This window comes from Leptodactylus fuscus, chromosome 8, assembly GCF_031893055.1.
Source record: "Leptodactylus fuscus isolate aLepFus1 chromosome 8, aLepFus1.hap2, whole genome shotgun sequence".
Lineage (NCBI taxonomy): Eukaryota > Metazoa > Chordata > Amphibia > Anura > Leptodactylidae > Leptodactylus > Leptodactylus fuscus.
Genome location: NC_134272.1, coordinates 2,661,616 through 2,682,625, shown reverse-complemented (window position 1 = coordinate 2,682,625; position 21,010 = coordinate 2,661,616). Strand labels below are relative to the sequence as shown.

Below are 21,010 nucleotides of genomic sequence, written 5' to 3'. Positions count from 1 at the left end.
GTCCTAATGAGGAGACGTGTCTGCCACCATAGTGACTACTCACATACAGACCTGAGACAGAGCGGGGGAGGGGGGGGGGGATTCAGGGCCCCCATCAGGTCACCAACTACTTATTAAATACAAGGGCCCCTGTAATAAGGTCGGGACCCCGATATGGCGCTCATTTCACATGGCACAGGCCTCTATCGCTATCTGATCTCTCCATGGACCTACATACTATTCCCCTTCACATTAACATCAGTGAGGCATCGCCCCCCCTCCTCAGGCACCCATGACCACACCCACTTGTCCATTGGATACGCCCAGTTTTCCATTAGTTACGTTGCTGTGTATTTATACAGGACTGTGCATAAATTTAAGGCAGGTATGGAAAAAATGCTGCGCAGTAAGAATGATTGAGAAAGCGTTAATAGATTGTGTGTCAATTAACAAAATAATATTTGGGGTGACCTTTGCCCTTTGCCTTCTTCTCGGTACTTGCAGACAGTTTTTGTAAGTTCTTCCCGCCGCCATCTTAGAGAACTAAGCCCAGATCTTCTGTGGATGTCGCTTGTCCAGTCCGTCTGTCTCTTCATGTCCTCCCAGACAGACTGGATGGTGATGAGATCAGAGGGGGCGGGATCATCACTTCCAGGCTCCTCCTCCAAAGGGCAAAGGTCACACCAAATATTAACGGGATTTACATTTCTATTTTCTTCATTCTCGTCAATTGACAGAAATGAAGCATTAACCCTCGGATTCCTGGACTTATTCTCTTCAGCATTTTCTCCACTAAAGCTCTAGCACAATCCTGTAAACTCGTAAACCTCTTATAACATCAGGTCAGAAACTGCTCCCGTAAGGGGTTAATGAGTAACCCACTGATGTGTTCAGTCCCTTCCTGTGTCACTGGGGGGCAGCACTTGTCTGTAACATTGGGTATATAGTGTATGTAACCCTAGAATGTATTGCTCCTTCCCTATAACGGCACAGCGGCTGCGGAGGGGCCGTTACATGCAGTTGTGATGTCTTCGCACTTTTGCTATTGTGAGGTTTTTAGCGTAGGCGGCAGCTGAAAGCTCGGGAGATACAGGACACCAAACATAAAGGGGCCCCTGAGGGCCAATTACTGCTGATCCATCCTGCAGACTGGTGACAAGTGCGTGAGGGGGCGCCATATAAGACCCTGCGGGAGGATCAATAAGACGTGCAGGCCGGGTTCAGCCATAGTCCCTGGCCAGCGCTTACAGATCTGCGCCCTGCAATCCCTTCTGCTTTAGCAGCGATTAGTTTCTTAAAGGGATTTTCTCATGAATGTGAGCGGATATAAATCTGAAGACAATTAATAGTTAGAAACATTTTAGTGAATATCAATAATTACTCAGTTTGCAGAGTTTTATAGAATTTCCTTTAAGCGTCTCAGAGGTGATGTCCGTTGTCCTGATCATGGAAATGACCATGAATGACGGAACTTTCTGTGGTCTGGGACTGCTCAGACGCCGGCTGTTGTTGCCTTACTGCGGTCAAGTCTCAGGCCATAGAAAGTTCCGGCCTTCAGAGCCGACAACTGATCAGGACAACGGACGTCACCACTAATTCTATAAAACTCTGCATAATGTGCAATTCCATGTCTATGGGGTTAAATCTGGTCCCGTCCAGCCCTCTGATCAAGTTACAACAGCGAGTGAGAAGCTTTAGCTGTTGTAACTTCAGCGCCTTCGCCCTGTGCCCTCACCTGACTGTACCCCAGACATGTTCCCCAATCTTAGTGACGCCCCTATCCAGATATGACTGTTTTAGTGAATATTGTATTCCCCAGTAAAGAACACGAGACCCTTTAAGAGACCCTTTAAGAGACCTCCTCCTGGGAATGTACAAGTTCATATAACTGGAGATTAGGCTCCGCCTTGTTACTGCGTCAGGGCACGTAAGGTCATGCACAAGGAGCGCGGTAACGCCCAGTTGTCAATGCCAGTATTTACCGGCCGCTCCTCTGTGTGCACGCTGTGACCTGTAGTACTGAGCAGTGACATCACATCTTACGTCATCACAGACATTACCTGGAGAAACTGCAGCCGGGCGAGCAGGTCAGACACGTAGCTGCCCAGTGGCTTGAGGGACGGGTAGGATTTGGCGGCCCACATGGCTGGCACTCTCCCCACCAGCATACTATTAAAGACGTTCTCCAGCTCCGATGACATCAACACTTGGCCTTTCACGGCTTTGCCTAAATTGATCAGACTGCTCCGTACAACTGCTGTGAGCCTGTGCCAGAAAGCAAGAGGGAGGTTTGCAGCAGGAGAACGATGGAACGGTTTAGGCAGACGCTGCCTCTTATATGTGATAAGTCAGACAAGAACAAAGCCCAAAACCCTGCCGGATTTCTAGCAGCAGGAACTCGCAAGGACAAGTCTGCCGGTACCTTGTGGTGAGATCTTATGTAAGTAGGTGAAGCGTCTGATTGCGAACGACATGGGGGGGTCACAGGGTGCAGCAGTGGGAATACACAAGTAGTGATATATACACAGTTATCACACCCGCCTCGGCCTGCACACGTCTGCTGTAGTGGATTGGGAGTGCGTGCAGGCTTCTCATATCCAAGTAATGGGAGCGGTGCAGCAACCCCATCCCCTGTATAGCGATGGTTAATGGAGAATTACAGTGCCGCCCCTATTACTTCTGTAGAAGCACCCTGCACATGCTCCGCCCACCGCACATGCTCCCCGCCCACCGCCCATGCTCTCCGCCCACTGCCCATGCTCTCCGCCCACCGCCCATGCTCTCCGCCCACCACACATGCTCCCCGCCCACTGCCCATGCTCTCCGCCCACCGCCCATGCTCTCCGCCCACCACACATGCTCCCCGCCCACTGCACATGCTCTCCGCCCACCGCCCATGCTCTCCGCCCACCACACATGCTCCCCACCCACTGCACATGCTCCCCACCCACTGCACATGCTCTCCGCCCACTACACATGCTCCCTGCCCACTGCACATGCTCCCCTGCCCACCACACATGCTCCCCGCCCACTGCACATGCTCCCCACCCACCGCACATGCTCCCCGCCTACCGCACATGCTCCCCGCCTACCGCACATGCTCCCCACCCACCGCACATGCTCCCCGCCTACCGCACATGCTCTCCGCCCACCGCACATGCTCTCCGCCCACTGCACATGCTCTCCGCCCACTGCACATGCTCCCTGCCCACTGCACATGCTCCCCGCCCACCGCACATGCTCTCCACCTGGAGGCTGCCATGACAGGGTGTTGGACCCCACAGGTCACATATTAATGTTGCACCTCATTAGTCTGGAAACTCCGTTTGGAGTCAGAAAACCCTTTTAATCTCCATTCTGCCCATCCCCCACCTCCCCCATCTATCTGACCGCCATTGTGACGTTGCCTTCATTGGTCATCTGGCCGTATTGGTCTTGTGCACTTACGATTATTCCTTTTGTTTGTGCCCCTAAATTACCGTCTCTCCACCCTAGAGAACCCCTTCCTAGTCTAGGGTCCATGTGTCATCCTGAGCAGTTCTATAGGGTACATGGCTGCTATGGTTATATAGGGGCAAGTGAATTTACTGCACATTCTATACAGAAGTGTCACTTACAGGTCATTGCAGGATAAACAACCACCTAAATCCTCAATGTTCCTCCTTCTCATCCAGTAAGAGATTCCAGAGTGTCCTGAGACCACCCCGGGGTGATCTGCTCCTGATAATGGGACATAACCGAATACAGACGCGACTGCCGGGAAATCCAGCGGGACTTAGATGAGTCTCACCTGTTAAAGCGGATTAATTCCTGTCTCAGCACCGTGTTCATGGACTCTGCATAGAGAACCGGATATCTCTCCATCACCTTCTCCAGGTTAAAATCACGAGGTAGTTTGTTCAGGACGTCTCTCGCCAGATCGTCCACAATCTCCTGCAGGTAAAGAAGAGAAAAGGAAACGTGGTCATATATATGGGGGAGGGGGGGGGTCATATCAAGAACCACGTGAGCGGCATAGGGCTAGCATCGTGGCATGGGTCTGGTGACAGGTGCCTGGAGATGGCGCTCTTCTAGATGTATGGGGCTGGCGCTCTTCTAGATGTATAGGTCGTGCGCTCTTCTAGATGTATGGGGCCGGCGCTCTTCTAGATGTATAGGGCCGGCGCTCTTCTAGATGTATAGGGCCGCCGCTCTTCTAGATGTATAGGGGCCGGCGCTCTTCTAGATGTATGGGGCTGCTGCTCTTCTAGATGTATAGGGCTGGCACTCTTCTAGATGTACGGGGCCGGCGCTCTTCTAGATGTATGGGGCCGGCGCTCTTCTAGATGTATGGGGCCGGCGCTCTTCTAGATGTATAGGGGCCGGCGCTCTTCTAGATGTATAGGGCTGGCGCTCTTCTAGATGTACAGGGCCGCCGCTCTTCTAGATGTATAGGGGCCGGCGCTCTTCTAGATGTATGGGGCTGGCGCTCTTCTAGATGTATGGGGCTGGCGCTCTTCTAGATGTATGGGGCTGGCGCTCTTCTAGATGTATGGGGCTGGCGCTCTTCTAGATGTATGGGGCTGGCGCTCTTCTAGATGTATAGGGCTGGCGCTCTTCTAGATGTATGGGGCTGGCGCTCTTCTAGATGTATGGGGCTGGCGCTCTTCTAGATGTACGGGGCTGGCGCTCTTCTAGATGTACGGGGCCGGCGCTCTTCTAGATGTATAGGGCTGGCGCTCTTCTAGATGTACGGGGCTGGCGCTCTTCTAGATGTACGGGGCCGGCGCTCTTCTAGATGTACGGGGCTGGCGCTCTTCTAGATGTATAGGGCCGCCGCTCTTCTAGATGTATGGGGCTGCTGCGTGTGAACAGAGTCTTATGATGGGCGGCCATTCTTCTCACCTGCGAGGATCGGCCGCTGCCGGTTGTTTGTCGGGGCAGAGTCAGGAGGACGCCATCAAATAACTGGTTCGTCTCCTGATTGTCCTTCGTGATGTCGGCGTTCTCGTGGAGCCCAAACACCTCCGGATGGGTAATTAAAGGTAAACTTCTAATGTAATCCACAAAAGACTACGAGAAAATGGAGAAATGTGAGAGTAATAAAGTCATATGTGAGACTGAGATAATACCGAGGTGTCATCTAGTCAGTGACTACGATCTGGGACTGTACGGCTTCAGGCGCTGTGCACACTGCACAATAGGGCTCACCTAGCCGAGGCCAGACGTGTGTCCTCCTGGGCTCAGATTCTTACCCATATACAAAACTAAGACAACAGACTGCGTGTTATACAGATGTGTCCACACTTAAAGCGATCTCCTGAGGATAGACCATAAAAAATGAAGCCTGGACAATCCCTTTAATTTTGGTTAATTTCTCATAAAATCACCACCAGGTCCAAACACCTGAACAAAACCTCTCCCAGGCCGCAGTTCACTACACAACCACTTGGTGGCCACGTACGTATGGGATAGAGGCCTTGTGATGCAGGAACATCCATAGACCTGTCCGGCCAGGAGGAGAAGTAACGAAGGAGCCGCTGTAACGAGCCGAGCGCCCTCACCCCTCCTGATTGCTGTCTCAGTATCTTCCCCTTATTCTCTGCTGCTCCTCTGTTACAAATAAATTGACAACTAGATGTGTTCCTAGACACTCTGACATTGTCCAATCCATGCTGACAGTGTCTGACAAGCAGAATGACCACGCCCAGTTGTCAGTTTATTCATAAGTCCAACTGCACAATAGAGAATTGTAAGACAAGCGGCTTCTATCATGTTCCCAAGCAAAGCAACTCCCTGCTGTTATGTTAGGATGGGCCGGGCACTTGGCTGCGACCAGGCGTGAGAAAACAATGAGGTAAGTATATAAATTACTGTGAAAAGCAATAAAAATATAAATCACCACAATATACAGGCATGGATGGAACCCCCTATAATGCCGTTACCTATACCACACACCCGACCGGCACAAATGGGCGTGTGCCGGTCGGGTGTGTGGTATAGGTAACGGCATTATAGGGGGTTCCATCCATGCCTGTATAATGTGGTGATTTATATTTTGATTGCTTTGCGACCAGGCGTGTGTCATGTGTCCTGCGTTACCTCTCCATCCCATGTGCTAATACTAGACTATACTATAGAGGTTCAGTACCTGGTACGTGCCGTGCGGGGGGATGGAGTAAATGTCTCCGGCTGACAGTCTGTACTTGTCCTGCTGGATGTCCGGGCTGTAGAATATGGAGAGCAGCGATAGGAGGAGACGTCTGTCCTTGTCGTCCGTCACTCGCCCTCCATAGTTACATTCACCTGTAGAGATACAACGCCCTTTATATACCGTACATCCTCATTTACACTTACACAAGTCATCTCTATTTATTATGGCGTCCATGTTTTACAGATGTCTGCAGTGACGCTCATGTCAACTTAGAGGGGTTTCAGCATAGCAATATATGAGCTATCAGGGTCCGACACCCAGACCCTGCACAGATCAGCTGTTCTATCAGCCTCCGGGTGCCGAAAGATGTGTGTCCATCACATGACTATGGAGTATACATCACCTGAGACATGGACAGTACATCACATGATCACGGACTGTATATCACATAACCATGCACTGTATATCACATGACCATGCACTATATACCACATGACTGTACATCACATGACCACAGACTGTACATCACATGACCATGCACTATATACCACATGACACACGGACTATACATCACCTGAAACATGGACTGTATATCACATGATCACGGACTGTATATCACATAACCATGCACTATATACCACATGACACACGGACTGTACATCACATGACCACAGACTGATTTTTACCCGCAGACAGTCAGCAGCAAGAATGACAACAATCAGAGATCTAAAAAACAGAGCAGAATTGATCCAGAAAGTAGATTGGAGAATTGTACAGACAATGACACGTATTTGCTGACACTGGACAATCCCTTTAATAGACATATTGGGAGAACTTGTAGCGTCTCTAACTCTGAGCCTGATTTTACAATCTACATCTGTTTATGGATTTATTTGGCAGATACTTTGTACAGATTTGTGTCCTCGTCTCTTGGATCAGATCATATAGTGATGATATTAGGGTGCATTCACACTACGTTTCCTGAAGCTTATTCTGAACGTAAAACACGTTCAGAATAAGCGGCGTCTAAAGCAGCTCCATTCATTTCTATGGGAGCGGGGATACGAGCGCTCCCCATAGAAATGAATGGGCTGCTTCTTTCACTGCGAGCAGTCCCATTGAAGTGAATGGGGAGTGCCGGCGTGTACGGCAAGCTCTGCTCATGCCGAGCCGTATATGCCGCCACTTCCCATTCACTTCAATGGGACTGCTCGCAGTGAAAGAAGCAGCCCATTCATTTCTATGGGGAGCGCTCGTATCCCCGCTCCCATAGAAATGAATGGAGCTGCTTTAGACGCCGCTTATTCTGAATGTGTTTTACGTTCAGAATAAGCTTCAGGAAACGTAGTGTGAATGCACCCTTAGATTGTATTTGTCACTGGTACAGACCTGTATACAGAGAGTATATACTGTGTATATATATATATATATATATATTGTGGGGGAGATAGGCTCAGCGGTAGCAGCAGCGGACCCAGACAGTCAGAGACAGACACCAAAATCAGTTTGAACAGGGTTTTACCCCTGTGCGTTTATTTTGCAAAAAGGTTTAAAGGTGCTGGCAAACAAAATAAACAGGCCTTTACTTCAGGCAAAAACAAACACAAATACCTGCCCGGCTAGGCGACTAACTATACAGAAGCACTCTGTCTATACGTGTGGCTTGCTTCAACCACACGGACAAAACAAATCAACAAAAATACAAGCTGTGAAGCACCCACTGGTCTCACCAGTTTTCAGTTGGATGGACAGGACCTGGCTCCACCACTCTCCCCCAGGAACTGCCCAGGACAGAAGTCTGGAGAGGCTTTATAGGCCTGTGATTAGGCCTAACTGCTCCCACCTGTACATGAAGGCTCCTTCATACAGTGGGATGAGAAGGGGTTAATACAGCCATAAGCTTTACTACAGCTCTTGAAGCCCTCACTCACCAGACATATGAGAGGACTCTGGGGGAGATATAGCGTCCTTCCAGGACTTTTCCTGTCACTTTCTTACATACCCTCCCCCTTTGTTCGAACCTATAGGGGCGAACACCTTTCGCCACCATGCAATGTGTCCTGGATAAAGCATCTGCATTCCCCTGTAATTTCCCGGATCGGTGTTCGACCTTAAATTTAAAATTTTGCAAGGTAAGGAACCATCTCGTAACCCGGGCATTTCTCTCTTTAGCCTGAGACATCCATGTGAGAGGGGAGTGGTCAGTAATCAACCGAAACTGTCGGCCTAGCAAATAATATCGTAGGGACTCCAGAGCCCATTTGATGGCCAAACACTCCCTTTCTACAATACTGTAATTTTTCTCTGCGTGAGTGAGCTTTCGACTCAGGTATGTGACTGGATGTTCCTCACCTTCAATCACCTGTGAAAGGACTGCCCCTAACCCTACATCTGAGGCATCAGTCTGTACCACTAACTCTTTGGCATAATTTGGAGTGACCAAGACCGGTTGTATACAAAGGACCGATTTTAACTTTTGGAATGCCCCCTCAGCTCCTTCACTCCATTTGATGAGGCCAGTTCTCCCTCCCTTGGTCAGGTCAGTCAGGGGAGCTGCAATGGAGGCAAAATTGGGTATGAACCTCCTATAGTACCCCACAATTCCCAGGAAAGCCCTCACCTGCTTTTTACTTACGGGACGGGGCCAATTCTGGATAGCCTCTACTTTATTCACCTGGGGTTTGATTACTCCTCGTCCTATTGTGTACCCCAAATACCGGGCTTCCTCAAGGCCCAAAGTGCACTTTTTGGGGTTAGCAGTTAATCCGGCTGCCCGAAGCGAATCTAGTACCGCTTGGACCTTCGGCAAGTGGCTCCCCCAATCAGGGCTGAAAATGACAATATCGTCAAGGTAGGCTGAAGCATACCTGCGATGTGGCTTGAGGATTTTGTCCATCAACCGTTGAAAGGTGGCGGGAGCACCATGTAATCCGAAAGGCATAGTTACGTACTGGAAGAGACCATCTGGGGTGGCAAATGCAGTTTTCTCTTTAGCACTCTCCGTAAGCGGCACCTGCCAATACCCTTTTGTTAAATCGAGAGTCGAGAAGTACCTGGAAGTCCCTAACCTCTCGATCAGCTCGTCTACTCTGGGCATCGGATAGGCATCAAACTTTGAATTTTCATTTAATTTACGGAAATCGTTACAAAATCTGATGGTACCATCGGGTTTGGGAATCAGGACAATAGGATTTGACCACGCACTTTTTGACTCTTCAATGACCCCAAGAGCTAACATATCGTTAACCTCTTTTGTTATGGCCTGTCTACGAGCTTCAGGTACACGGTAGGGCTTCAGACTGATTCGTACCTGCGGCTCGGTTACAATGTCATGCTCTATTAGATTAGTACGCCCAGGTGTCTCAGAAAATACATCAGTGTTTCTTTGTACAAGTTCCTTTGTCTCTTGGGCCTGCACCTTAGACAGAGTCACCGCTATCTGTACATCAGGACAATGATTACCAATTGCACCTCTGACTTTAGTGGCAATTTCTCTAGGGGTACTTAGAGCCGACAAGGATTCCCTCTCTTTCCAGGGTTTTAACAGATTCACATGGTAGATCTGTTCAGGTTTCCTCCTGCCTGGTTGGAAGACCTTGTAGTTTACATTTCCCACTTTTTCAATTATCTCATATGGACCTTGCCACTTGGCTAGAAATTTACTCTCTACAGTGGGTACGAGCACTAACACCCGGTCACCTGGGTTAAAGGATCTGAGCTGAGCCTTTCGGTTATAAACACGGCTTTGTGCCAACTGAGCATGCTCCATGTGCTCCTTTACGATGGGCATTACTGCGGCAATTCGGTCTTGCATTTGGGTTATGTGCTCTATAACGCTACGGTAGGGAGTGGGTTCCTGTTCCCAAGTTTCCCGAGCAATATCTAATAGACCCCTTGGATGTCTTCCATACACTAGCTCGAAGGGAGAGAATCCGGTGGAGGACTGGGGTACCTCTCGGATGGCAAACATTAAATATGGCAGCAAACAATCCCAGTCCTTACCATCCTTGCTAACCACCCTCTTCAACATTCCTTTAAGGGTCTTATTAAACCTCTCAACTAGGCCATCGGTCTGGGGGTGGTAGACAGAGGTTCTCAAGTGCTTAATACCCAGGAGCTTACACATTTCCTTTGTAATTGTGGACATAAAGGGGGTACCTTGATCCGTCAGGATCTCTTTAGGGATACCAGTCCGGGAAAACATATAAAACAACTCCTTGGCGATTAGCTTTGCTGAGGTATGTCTGAGGGGCACGGCCTCAGGGTATCGGGTAGCATAATCTACTACGACCAATATGTACTGATGTCCCCTAGCCGATTTCACCAGGGGTCCCACCAAATCCATAGCTATACGCTCAAAGGGCACCTCTATAATTGGGAGGGGTACTAATGGACTCCTGAAGTGGGAGACTGGTGCAGTCAATTGGCACACTGGACAGGAGCTACAGTAATCTCGTACATGTCTGTCCACCCCCGGCCAATAGAAACGTTGTAATATACGTTCCTTAGTTTTCTCATACCCCAAATGTCCTCCCAGTGCATGCTTATGGGCTAGATCTAGAACCACTTTTTGGAAGGGTTGGGGTACCAACAATTGCTCAATAACATTATCTCTTATTTTGCTTACCCTATACAGTAAATCTTGGTTCATAGCAAAATAAGGAAATTCTTGATCAGCCCCTGGATATTGGGACTGACCATTTATCACCTTTACATTTTCTCGTGCCCCAGACAAGTGTGGGTCCCTGAGTTGGGCAGTACCAAAATTGTCATGGGACACCTCAAGTTCTGGTAGGTCAGACACCTCCTGCTGACCTTCAGTGTCACCAGCTAACACAGTAAAAGGCGAGCTAGTTTCTTCTGGGACAGCGGCTATTGCTGGCCCACCACAGTCCGGGTCGAAAGGTTCAGGATCCATTTTCGACAACCTTTCACACCCATCCTGCCCTTTATCTTGGTTTTTCCACAGGCTCCAGAACCCAGGAAAATCTCTTCCAAGAATGACACTGTGGAACAGGCTCTGCACTACACCGACCTGGTGACGGACTACCCCACAGGTAGTCTCGATGGGGACTTCGGCTATTGGGTACTTTCTGATGTCACCATGAATGCACAAGACCCCCACCGTACGTCCATTGTATTGGGCAGGGTCCACCAGAGTTGCACGTATCAGGGTCACCACACTACCAGAGTCCATGAGAGCAGACACAGACTGTCCTCCCACAGTTACCACACACATTGGAGGATCCTCATCCGTCGGCAGTTCGGCTAAACAGGCAGGTTGAGAAAACAGCGAGACTTGCCGGACACTGCTACAGTCCATTGGCTCACTGGTCAGAGGGCAACGTGCAGCCACATGTCCCATCTCATGGCACCGCCAGCACCGTAAATGGGATTGGTCGCCATTTTGCGTTTTGAATCTAGGGAACATGGTTCCGGCTGCCTGCTCCCCGGGTATACAACCTTCCAGTCCAATCCTCCTCACACCCCTATTGGTGGGTATGATCCTGCCAGATTTCGGGGAGGTTGGCCGGGAGGGTGTCTGGAGGAGTTCCTCAGTGGCCCGATATCTCTCCACCAGGCAAACCAGCTCCTCTGCCGTCGTGGGCCCTGCTTGGCCAACCCAGCGTTGGATTTTAGGAGGAAGGGAGCGGGTGTACTTGTCCAGCACTACCCGTTCTACCATCTTGGCAGGGGACGCTTCTTCTGGCTGGAGCCACTTTTTCACCAGATAGACCAAGTCATGCATTTGAGACCTGGGTGGGAGACTTTCAGAAAAAGTCCAGTGATGTACCCTTCCGGCTCGTACATGCATGTTTACTCCAAGTCGGGCTAGGATTTCTCCCCTCAGCTTGGTATAGTCCCTGGCGTCGGTCTCACACAGATCATAATACGCCTTTTGTGGCTCCCCGGTTAAAAAAGGCGCCACGACATCTGCCCACTGTTCTCTTGGCAGCTTTTCTCGTTCTGCAACCCGCTCAAAAACATGTAAATACGCTTCCACGTCGTCTGTGGATGTCATCTTTTGTAGCGAACTCTGTACAGCAGCTCGTGCAGTGGGTCTCACCTCTTGGGTCACAGCAGCAGACTCTGTCTCCGGTTTTTGAGCAGCCAAGGCCTCACTTAACGCAGCCAACTGCTTCATGAACATCACATTCATCTCTTGCTGCCATTTTTCAGAGGCCTCCATTGCACGCTGTTGTCGCCTTTCAGCAGCCATCTGGGCCTGTCCAAGCAGCTTAACCAGGTCTTCCATTGCAGCCGCGTTTGTGCTTTGTTCTCCCACCGCCTTCACCCAGGACATCAGGTGATAGAGCGAGGAAAAAAAAAAAGGTATCTGTCTCTTTAAGAGCTGTTTTAAACTGGGCTTGCCCGCATCCGAAGCACCAAATGTGGGGGAGATAGGCTCAGCGGTAGCAGCAGCGGACCCAGACAGTCAGAGACAGACACCAAAATCAGTTTGAACAGGGTTTTACCCCTGTGCGTTTATTTTGCAAAAAGGTTTAAAGGTGCTGGCAAACAAAATAAACAGGCCTTTACTTCAGGCAAAAACAAACACAAATACCTGCCCGGCTAGGCGACTAACTATACAGAAGCACTCTGTCTATACGTGTGGCTTGCTTCAACCACACGGACAAAACAAATCAACAAAAATACAAGCTGTGAAGCACCCACTGGTCTCACCAGTTTTCAGTTGGATGGACAGGACCTGGCTCCACCACTCTCCCCCAGGAACTGCCCAGGACAGAAGTCTGGAGAGGCTTTATAGGCCTGTGATTAGGCCTAACTGCTCCCACCTGTACATGAAGGCTCCTTCCTACAGTGGGATGAGAAGGGGTTAATACAGCCATATGCTTTACTACAGCTCTTGAAGCCCTCACTCACCAGACATATGAGAGGACTCTGGGGGAGATATAGCGTCCTTCCAGGACTTTTCCTGTCACTTTCTTACAATATATATATATATATATATATACCCCTGACTTGTCTATTTGCTGTGTTTCTGCTCTCTCTTTGGAGGTCTCGTATTCTGCACCACATTAATGTATTTATTACAGTTTCAGATGAGATTGTTCAGTGAAATTCATTTTTCCTGACACCCATGACATACAGGAGCTGTGTGTCATCCAGATAGAATATATACAGTATATACTCAGAAATCAAGAAAGAAAGATTCAGAGGACGTCAAAAGCAGATACGGGATCGCCAGTCCTATATGATTGATGCAACGAAACAAGTCAGAGGTAAGGCCGGTCTTACACAGCCGCAATGATTTTATGGTCCGCAAGTTGCTGATCAGGAGCACAGACCCCGCAGACGCCCGTAAGCTGCCGCACTCGCCCATAGAGATCTATAGAGTTCTATAGGTGAGACCGTGCAGTGCCGTGATTCACAGCCATGACGGACATGTCCTATAAAGTGCGGCCCGGCCACACCACGGATAAAATATCAGGTGGGGTAAGAGGCCGCACTGAATATAATGTGTCCGCAAATGGTCCGGAATTAAAAACCCTCAACTGCGGACTCACATTACAGCCATGTAAGAGCAGCCTAAGGCCATGTTCACACTGAGTGTAAGTGAGAATACTGATAAGAGCTATCACATGTCAAAAACACAAATATCACCCCGACCTCCCATCTCCTGGCTATACGGGATAAGCTCCGAATCCAATTCCTTTTTTTCCGACAACCCTGCCATCTCCCCCATTCCCCATACAGAGGCCTCCGCACGTCCCCGGCCGCGTCATGTTTGGATTTCTCAGGTCGCTCTCGTCTGAACCTGAAGAGATCTCTCATGGCTGGGACATAATAGACATCTGTACAGTTCTGTAGGGATCTATATGGTTCTATAGGGTTCTGTAGGGATCTATATGGTTCTAGCTCAACTCCAATACTGGGGCTGAGCTGCAACACCAGACCCGAGCTGTCTATGTCCCATGTTGTACCTGTCAGGTAGGTCAGAGCCTCGAAGGGAACGTCCTGATACTCATTGAGGAACATCTGGATCTGTCTCATGCTGATCCTCAGGTCAGACTCATTGAACTCGTAGGGAATGTTCCAGCCTGTGCAAGAAAACATGAGAAAGCTGTAAGATGTGGAACAAACCATGAGCGCTGCCTCCCCTCGTATGTGACCTCATGTCCATGGAAGATTCATTACCCTATCGGGCCCTGACGGCGCTGTCCGGCTGTGATAAGGTCACACATCACATGAGCTCGACAGCCGAGACCGGAACCCGACAGAGCAACCGAATAATCCGCATGTAGATGTATGATCGCAACGATCACAGCAGCCGAACCTCTGCCTGTCTGCGTGATGTGACATGTTATATCCATTCATAGAAGAGGTATATATATTGGGGAGGGGGAGTCATCAAGCCCAGTGTAGGGTACGCCAGTCTCCCTAATCCCTGCACATATTCCCTCTACAGAAGCAGCGAGGGCACTGAAATATGGCAGATGTGACAAGTATTGTTTATAAAGTGACATTAAAGGCATTTTCTGGAAGTTTCATATCACTGACCAATCCTTAGCAATATGTGATCAGTCGGGGTCAATACCTGAGACCCTCCGCTGATCAGCCATCTGAAGACACTGCAGCAATCAGGTAATCACAGCCACCCTACAATGAAGTCTATGGAGCAGCGCTGTAATACCTAAACCCGCCACTACAGTGTGTATAGCAAGTGAGCAGAGTGGCCCCAGCTTGTAAACATTACCAGGAGCCACACTGGCCTGGTACAGCTGATCTGCGGGGGTCCTGAGTGTCAGACTCCTGCAGAGGTCATATTGATGCCCCCTGTATATTGTATTATACACAGGCTGTTATTAACGTCATATCCAAGTCTGCTCTGACAACAGGGATCCTGAACAGACCAGCTGTAATAAATATACAGGGTGACACGGTAATTGGGGGTCCCCTTGTGCTGAAATCTGATTGGATTGTACTGTACAAAGGGTTAAACGAGGCCGATCAGAGATCTCATCAGCAGGGCAGCATGGTGGCTGCGAGGTCCTGCTCCTGATCACATAGACATGGCGGCCGTACCCATGGGATCTATTGGCTGATGATACTGCTTGGACTTAAAGGGGTTTTGCCATTACAGTTACTTATCCTCTATGCACAGGTACCCCAGTGATCAGGAGAACGGGGACCCAAAGACCCTCTGCACCCTCCATATGAATGAACGCCCCATAGAAGTGGATGGAGTCACAGGTTCTCCCTTTAGGTCCCTCGCTCTCCTTACAGTTGGGGGTCCCAATGGTTGGACCCCCAGCGATTCTGTAGATAGAGGATTAGTGTCTGGCTATTACGTATAATAATACCCCGCAGCGCTAATGCTCTGTGTGAACACCGTCTACGTACAGTAAGTCTCACCTAATGGGCCAAAGTTTCGTCGTTCCTGAACAAGAGCATGGAAGAAGCAAAGGCCAAACAGCAACTTCTGCCACATCTCCGGCTTCTGGCAGCTGCTGAAGAAAACGGGGTCAGATACGGGGTCATTCAGATATGACCGCAGCAGATTCGCACGAAGGCCCTTTGGGGGTTCGTTGGTCATTTTGACGCCATTCTGGAGGATGGAGACTGGAAACTTGTCTGATGGGTAACTGGTCAGCCATAGCCTGGAACAGGAACGTTAGGAGATGTCATAGGACGGCCACAATACAATGCCACAATGCCGCGCCTACAGACGGCCATAATACAATGCCACAATGCCGCGCCTACAGACGGCCACAAGTGCCCCAGCTCTCCTGTGACACTATTGCCCCATGCTGCCCCTTTAGCCGTGACTGACACTCTCATCCTCCTCCGCCAGTGTCCTGGTTCTCCGTATTCGCCACCATATCCAGACCGACGCTCTTTTCCCCACCCAGTTACGTCTACAACCAAATGGAGAATTATTGGGTTTTCAGGCTGTGACTGGACAAGGTAGTGACAAAACAACATTTAGGGCAGAGACAGCCGAAGCCGAGCTCACATTTATGTTGTAGGTTCTGATCATGACGGAAAACCAACAGAATCCACCATAGTGAATGGGATCGGTCGGGATTGTTTGTGTCCGTCACTCCACAGACCTGATGATCCCCTTATCTGTCCATAGGATAGAGAATAAATACCTGAGTGGAGGAGGTCTGACAACTGTGACCCCCACCCATCATGAGTCAGGCTGAATGTAGGGGTGTCACGTGGTGGATGGTGCACTCATTCACTACAATGGGAGCACCAGAGATAGACAAATGCTTCACGTCGTCTACTCCAGCCCTGCCACACAAGTGTTTGGTATTTCAGTCCGTCTGTGGTCAGACTAAGAGGCAGGACTGGTGGGCTATTAGGAGTCAGACCCCACAGATCAGGTATTTATCAGTCCTATGGCCCCCCTGACACACATGGCCATAACCAGGGCTCTGGAGTCCGACTCATTCTTCTTAGTAAATGGCTGGGTCCACCCAAAAGTGGCGCCAATTCCAAGCCCTGGCCAAAACCTCGCCCACCTACCATGTCCAATGGTCGCTCGACAGAAGATAATACCTCGGTTTTACCCGCATTGGCCATCATTGGTTCGTGTCAGCCATGTGCGGCAGCCAGGCTGTGACTGAAAACATATGACATACTCCATAACTGAGTGTGAACAGGCCCCTATAATGCAGAGATCTCAGGCAGGTTTTCTGGACCCAGACGTTGCAATGACCGAGTCAGATTGAGCCACATAATACGTTGTAGGAGATCAGCTAGCTGTTTGTGGCTGCAGCACCTTGTAGAAGACAATAGAAGAACCTGAGAAGGCGACAATGGCGGCGAGATCTCATGTCAGTTCTGTCCCCACACCAAGCCTTAGCTCGAGCTTCGCACCGCCTACGTTTCAGCTCCATTGTTTTATGTTCTTTTTCTGCTTCCATTCATCTTCCCGCTGATGATTTATATGACAGGCCTGAGAGGATCTCTCCATGTTGTGTTACTTGTGCTCTTATCGCTAATCTATTTCTGACAAGCTCACAATGGATGACCCCACAAAGCAGCCTGGCAAGAAATAAACCTTCTCCTGATTCGCAGCGACTACTTTATGACTTACCTGAACTTGTCCTTGGTATTCTCGGGCACTATTGTCTCCTCGCATATCTTCTCCAGCGATGGCATCCAGCTGGTGGCCAGGTGACAGTTCTGGAGGACGACCCAGGTCCCGTCCTTTATGGCCTGGCTGATCATCCTGGCCGCGATCGGCCCTTGACCTTGTCCGAGTGAGATGGTTTGGATGTTTTCTCCTCCCATGCCGAGGTCATCAGCGAACTTTAATAAACCTGAGACCAAGATATAGCAAATATAGAGATGTAAGAAGACATAGGAGTCCCCTGCTGATGTGGGCACGTGGGTCCCAATACCATACATTACTTTATAGATTATTTGGTAGGTTTTACCTGCCATGGGGTCAGCTCCAGGAGAAAGCACGAAAATCAATGGAGCACAAGAGTTGGAATCATTATAACTTCCCGCAAGGTCAAACGTTGGCGGCTCGATATACGTCTTGCCCATGTGTTCTGTAATAAACTCCTGGACTGCAGGGACCATTTTGTCAGGACGAAGACATCGGAGAATAATCATACGATTTAACCCTGACAGTTCGCGCCATTCATCTGGAAACGTTTCGTCTTGAGGTCTTACAGAATCATAAATCTTCTTCCATTTTGGAACATTGCTTTGAACATGGTCCATGAATCCGGTGAGTGGTTGGAGGTTGGAGGCGCGAACGATTTCAGCCCAGGATTTATCGGACAACCACTCAGGAGCAGGGTTCGGGTGAGGGTTGTCCAGGGCCACGCCACCCGTCAGGAGGAAGCGCCAGATTTCATCATTTATTTTATCTTCTCCTTTCATGATTCCTATGGTCAGAAGGAGAGAAAACAGGAGCTTGTCCTTCTCAAACAAAGACCTGCAGACATTGTTGTAGATGCTTCTTGTAAAGTGATGGATTATATTGGATATCCTCGTCTGAAGGTCGTCGCTCTTCTCACTGTGGGCGAGCGAGTGCACGTAGAGGTTGATGAACCAGGTCAGGGAGTACTGATACATCGGTTCGATGTTTGCCAGGTCAGAGATGCAGAAGAATACAATGGAGGAATGAACGGCCACCGGCTTGTAGCCCATTCGGGTGTCATCGATTTCCTTCTCAGTTGCAGTGGCAATCTGCTGCTTCTCTGAAATTTCTTCGGACAAGAGTTTGGATGAAGACAGCACTTTAATGGCGGTCTCGTCTTCTAAGATGTTACCTTTTGAGGAGGACAACACCTCTAAAATTTTGTCCTCTATCTCCTTCAGCTGCTTCTTGTTGGCGGCACTTTCGACAATGAGTTGGTTCTTCTTATCCTCTAGTTCTGGCTTCTCTTTTGCCGCCACTATACCAAGAAGTTGGTCTTGAAGGCCCAACGGTGTGATCATGAAGTTCAGAAGACAAACCTTCACTGCCACTTCTGGCAGGTAATGGGGATTTCTTAACCGAGTGGTCATATAAAGTCTAAAATCTTTGGAATATTCTATAATATTTTCACCAAGTCGAATATATTCCACCCCTTGCTGCTTAAATGTTTGTTTTAGTAATAATGGCTCCAATACGGCATCCACCTCTTCTCCAATATTTTCGATCAAGACTGGGTTTCCAAACTGTATTGCGTTTTCTAGAGTCCTTGTATAGTTGGAGTCGGACAATTTGATGACAGAGAGTTTGCTGTTTTTCTCCATATTCTTAATCCATTTGTTGGCCTGTCCTTGAGGATCGATCATCAGAGCCCATCGCCTGGAGTTTGAGACAATTATACCATTATCTATTGAGAATGAATCGACGGGCAGACCAGCGATCTGCCAAGCCCGGATTTTTACAGGGTCACCTAAGGTCGTACTTAAGCTGAAGGCATTTGAGCTTGGGATTTTCTTCTCCTTGCATAAAACATGCCACCGGCTTTGGCATTGTTGCCGATAGTCTACTGTGAAGGCCCCAAGGTAGGCCACGGTGCCAGAAGACAGAAGGACATCACCAGTCAGGTTTGTATACTTCGCCCCTAACAATCGAGCAGCTTCTGTCCATCTGTCCTTCTCTCCTCCAAGGCCACTGATAAGTTTCTCTGCACGTACGAGCTTCTGTGAACAGATCTCTATATTCTTCTCCAGCTCTTCCTTCTTATTATTCATGGCTTGCAGATCATCATTTAGAGCTTGTAAGCGATCCTCCACAGCCTTTAGCTCCGCTCGCTTTGTGTTCAGCTCCTTCATTTGTACCGCTAGTTTAGCCTCGGCTTCTTTCAGACGTTCACGCTTTGGAGCAACCACTTTTGCAACCCGATCATAAACTTCCATGGCTCTGACCCACTTACACAAGCCCTCACAAGCTGAAGACACGTTCTTAATCACAGAAGGTTGGAAGTCTTCATGATTGATGAAATGTTCTCTGATTCTTTTCATCACTACAGGATTAATGTTATCCTTGTCAAATGCTTTCAGACTATCTAGAAACTTCAAGTCTCCAAGAACTTTCCTAGAAGGTCCCCAGTAGTCCTCCACCATTTTACCTGGTGTGAAAAACAATAGTAAGAACCAATCTAAGAACTGAACATCACAATAAGGACATCATGGCTGGTTATCAGGAGGACACTACATGTATGAGAAGATAACCTGACCACAATAAGGACATCATGGCTGGTTATCAGGAGGACACTACATGTATGAGAAGATAACCTGACCACAATAAGGACATCATGGCTGGTTATCAGGAGGACACTACATGTATGAGAAGATAACCTGACCACAATAAGGACATCATGGCTGGTTATCAGGACACTACATGTATGAGAAGATAACCCGACCACAATAAGGACACCATGGCTGGTTATCAGGAGGACACTACATGTATGAGGAGATAACCCGACCACAATAAGGACACCATGGCTGGTTATCAGGACACTACATGTATGAGAAGATGCCCCGACCACAATAAGGACATCATGGCTGGTTATCAGGAGGACACTACATGTATGAGAAGATAACCTGACCACAATAAGGACATCATGGCTGGTTATCAGGAGGACACTACATGTATGAGAAGATAACCTGACCACAATAAGGACATCATGGCTGGTTATCAGGAGGACACTACATGTAAGAGAAGATAACCTGACCACAATAAGGACATCATGGCTGGTTATCAGGAGGACACTACATGTATGAGAAGATAACCTGACCACAATAAGGACATCATGGCTGGTTATCAGGAGGACACTACATGTAAGAGAAGATAACCCGACCACAATAAGGACATCATGGCTGGTTATCAGGAGAGGACACTACATGTATGAGAAGATAACCCGACCACAATAAGGACATCATGGCTGGTTATCAGGACACTACATGTATGAGGAGATAACCCGACCACAATAAGGACATCATGGCTGGTTATCAGGAGGACACTACATGTATGAGAAGATAACCCGACCACAATAAGGACATCATGGCTGGTTATCAGGAGGACACTACATGTATGAGAAGATAACCTGACCACAATAAGGACACCATGGCTGGTTATCAGGAGGACACTACATGTATGAGAAGATAACCCGACCACAATAAGGACATCATGGCTGGTTATCAGGAGGACACTACATGTATGAGGAGATAACCCGACCACAATAAGGACACCATGGCTGGTTATCAGGAGGACACTACATGTAAGAGAAGATAACCCGACCACAATAAGGACATCATGGCTGGTTATCAGGAGAGGACACTACATGTATGAGAAGATAACCCGACCACAATAAGGACATCATGGCTGGTTATCAGGAGGACACTACATGTATGAGAAGATAACCCGACCACAATAAGGACATCATGGCTGGTTATCAGGAGGACACTACA

General features: G+C 48.8%; 1 protein-coding gene across 1 annotated transcript in view; it reads right to left on the bottom strand.

Moving 5' to 3' along the window:
* Nucleotides 1-21,010, bottom strand: part of DNAH3 (dynein axonemal heavy chain 3) — a 195,244-nt gene that overhangs the window by 1,709 nt on the left and 172,525 nt on the right. Inside the window, exons 53-60 of the mRNA XM_075284877.1 lie at nt 17,527-19,668; nt 17,184-17,409; nt 15,491-15,735; nt 14,059-14,175; nt 6,110-6,264; nt 4,864-5,031; nt 3,770-3,912; nt 2,040-2,244 (exon numbers count right to left, since the gene is read on the bottom strand). Coding sequence (XP_075140978.1) covers nt 2,040-2,244; nt 3,770-3,912; nt 4,864-5,031; nt 6,110-6,264; nt 14,059-14,175; nt 15,491-15,735; nt 17,184-17,409; nt 17,527-19,668 — 3,401 coding nt within the window. The remainder of the gene's footprint in view (nt 1-2,039; nt 2,245-3,769; nt 3,913-4,863; nt 5,032-6,109; nt 6,265-14,058; nt 14,176-15,490; nt 15,736-17,183; nt 17,410-17,526; nt 19,669-21,010) is intronic.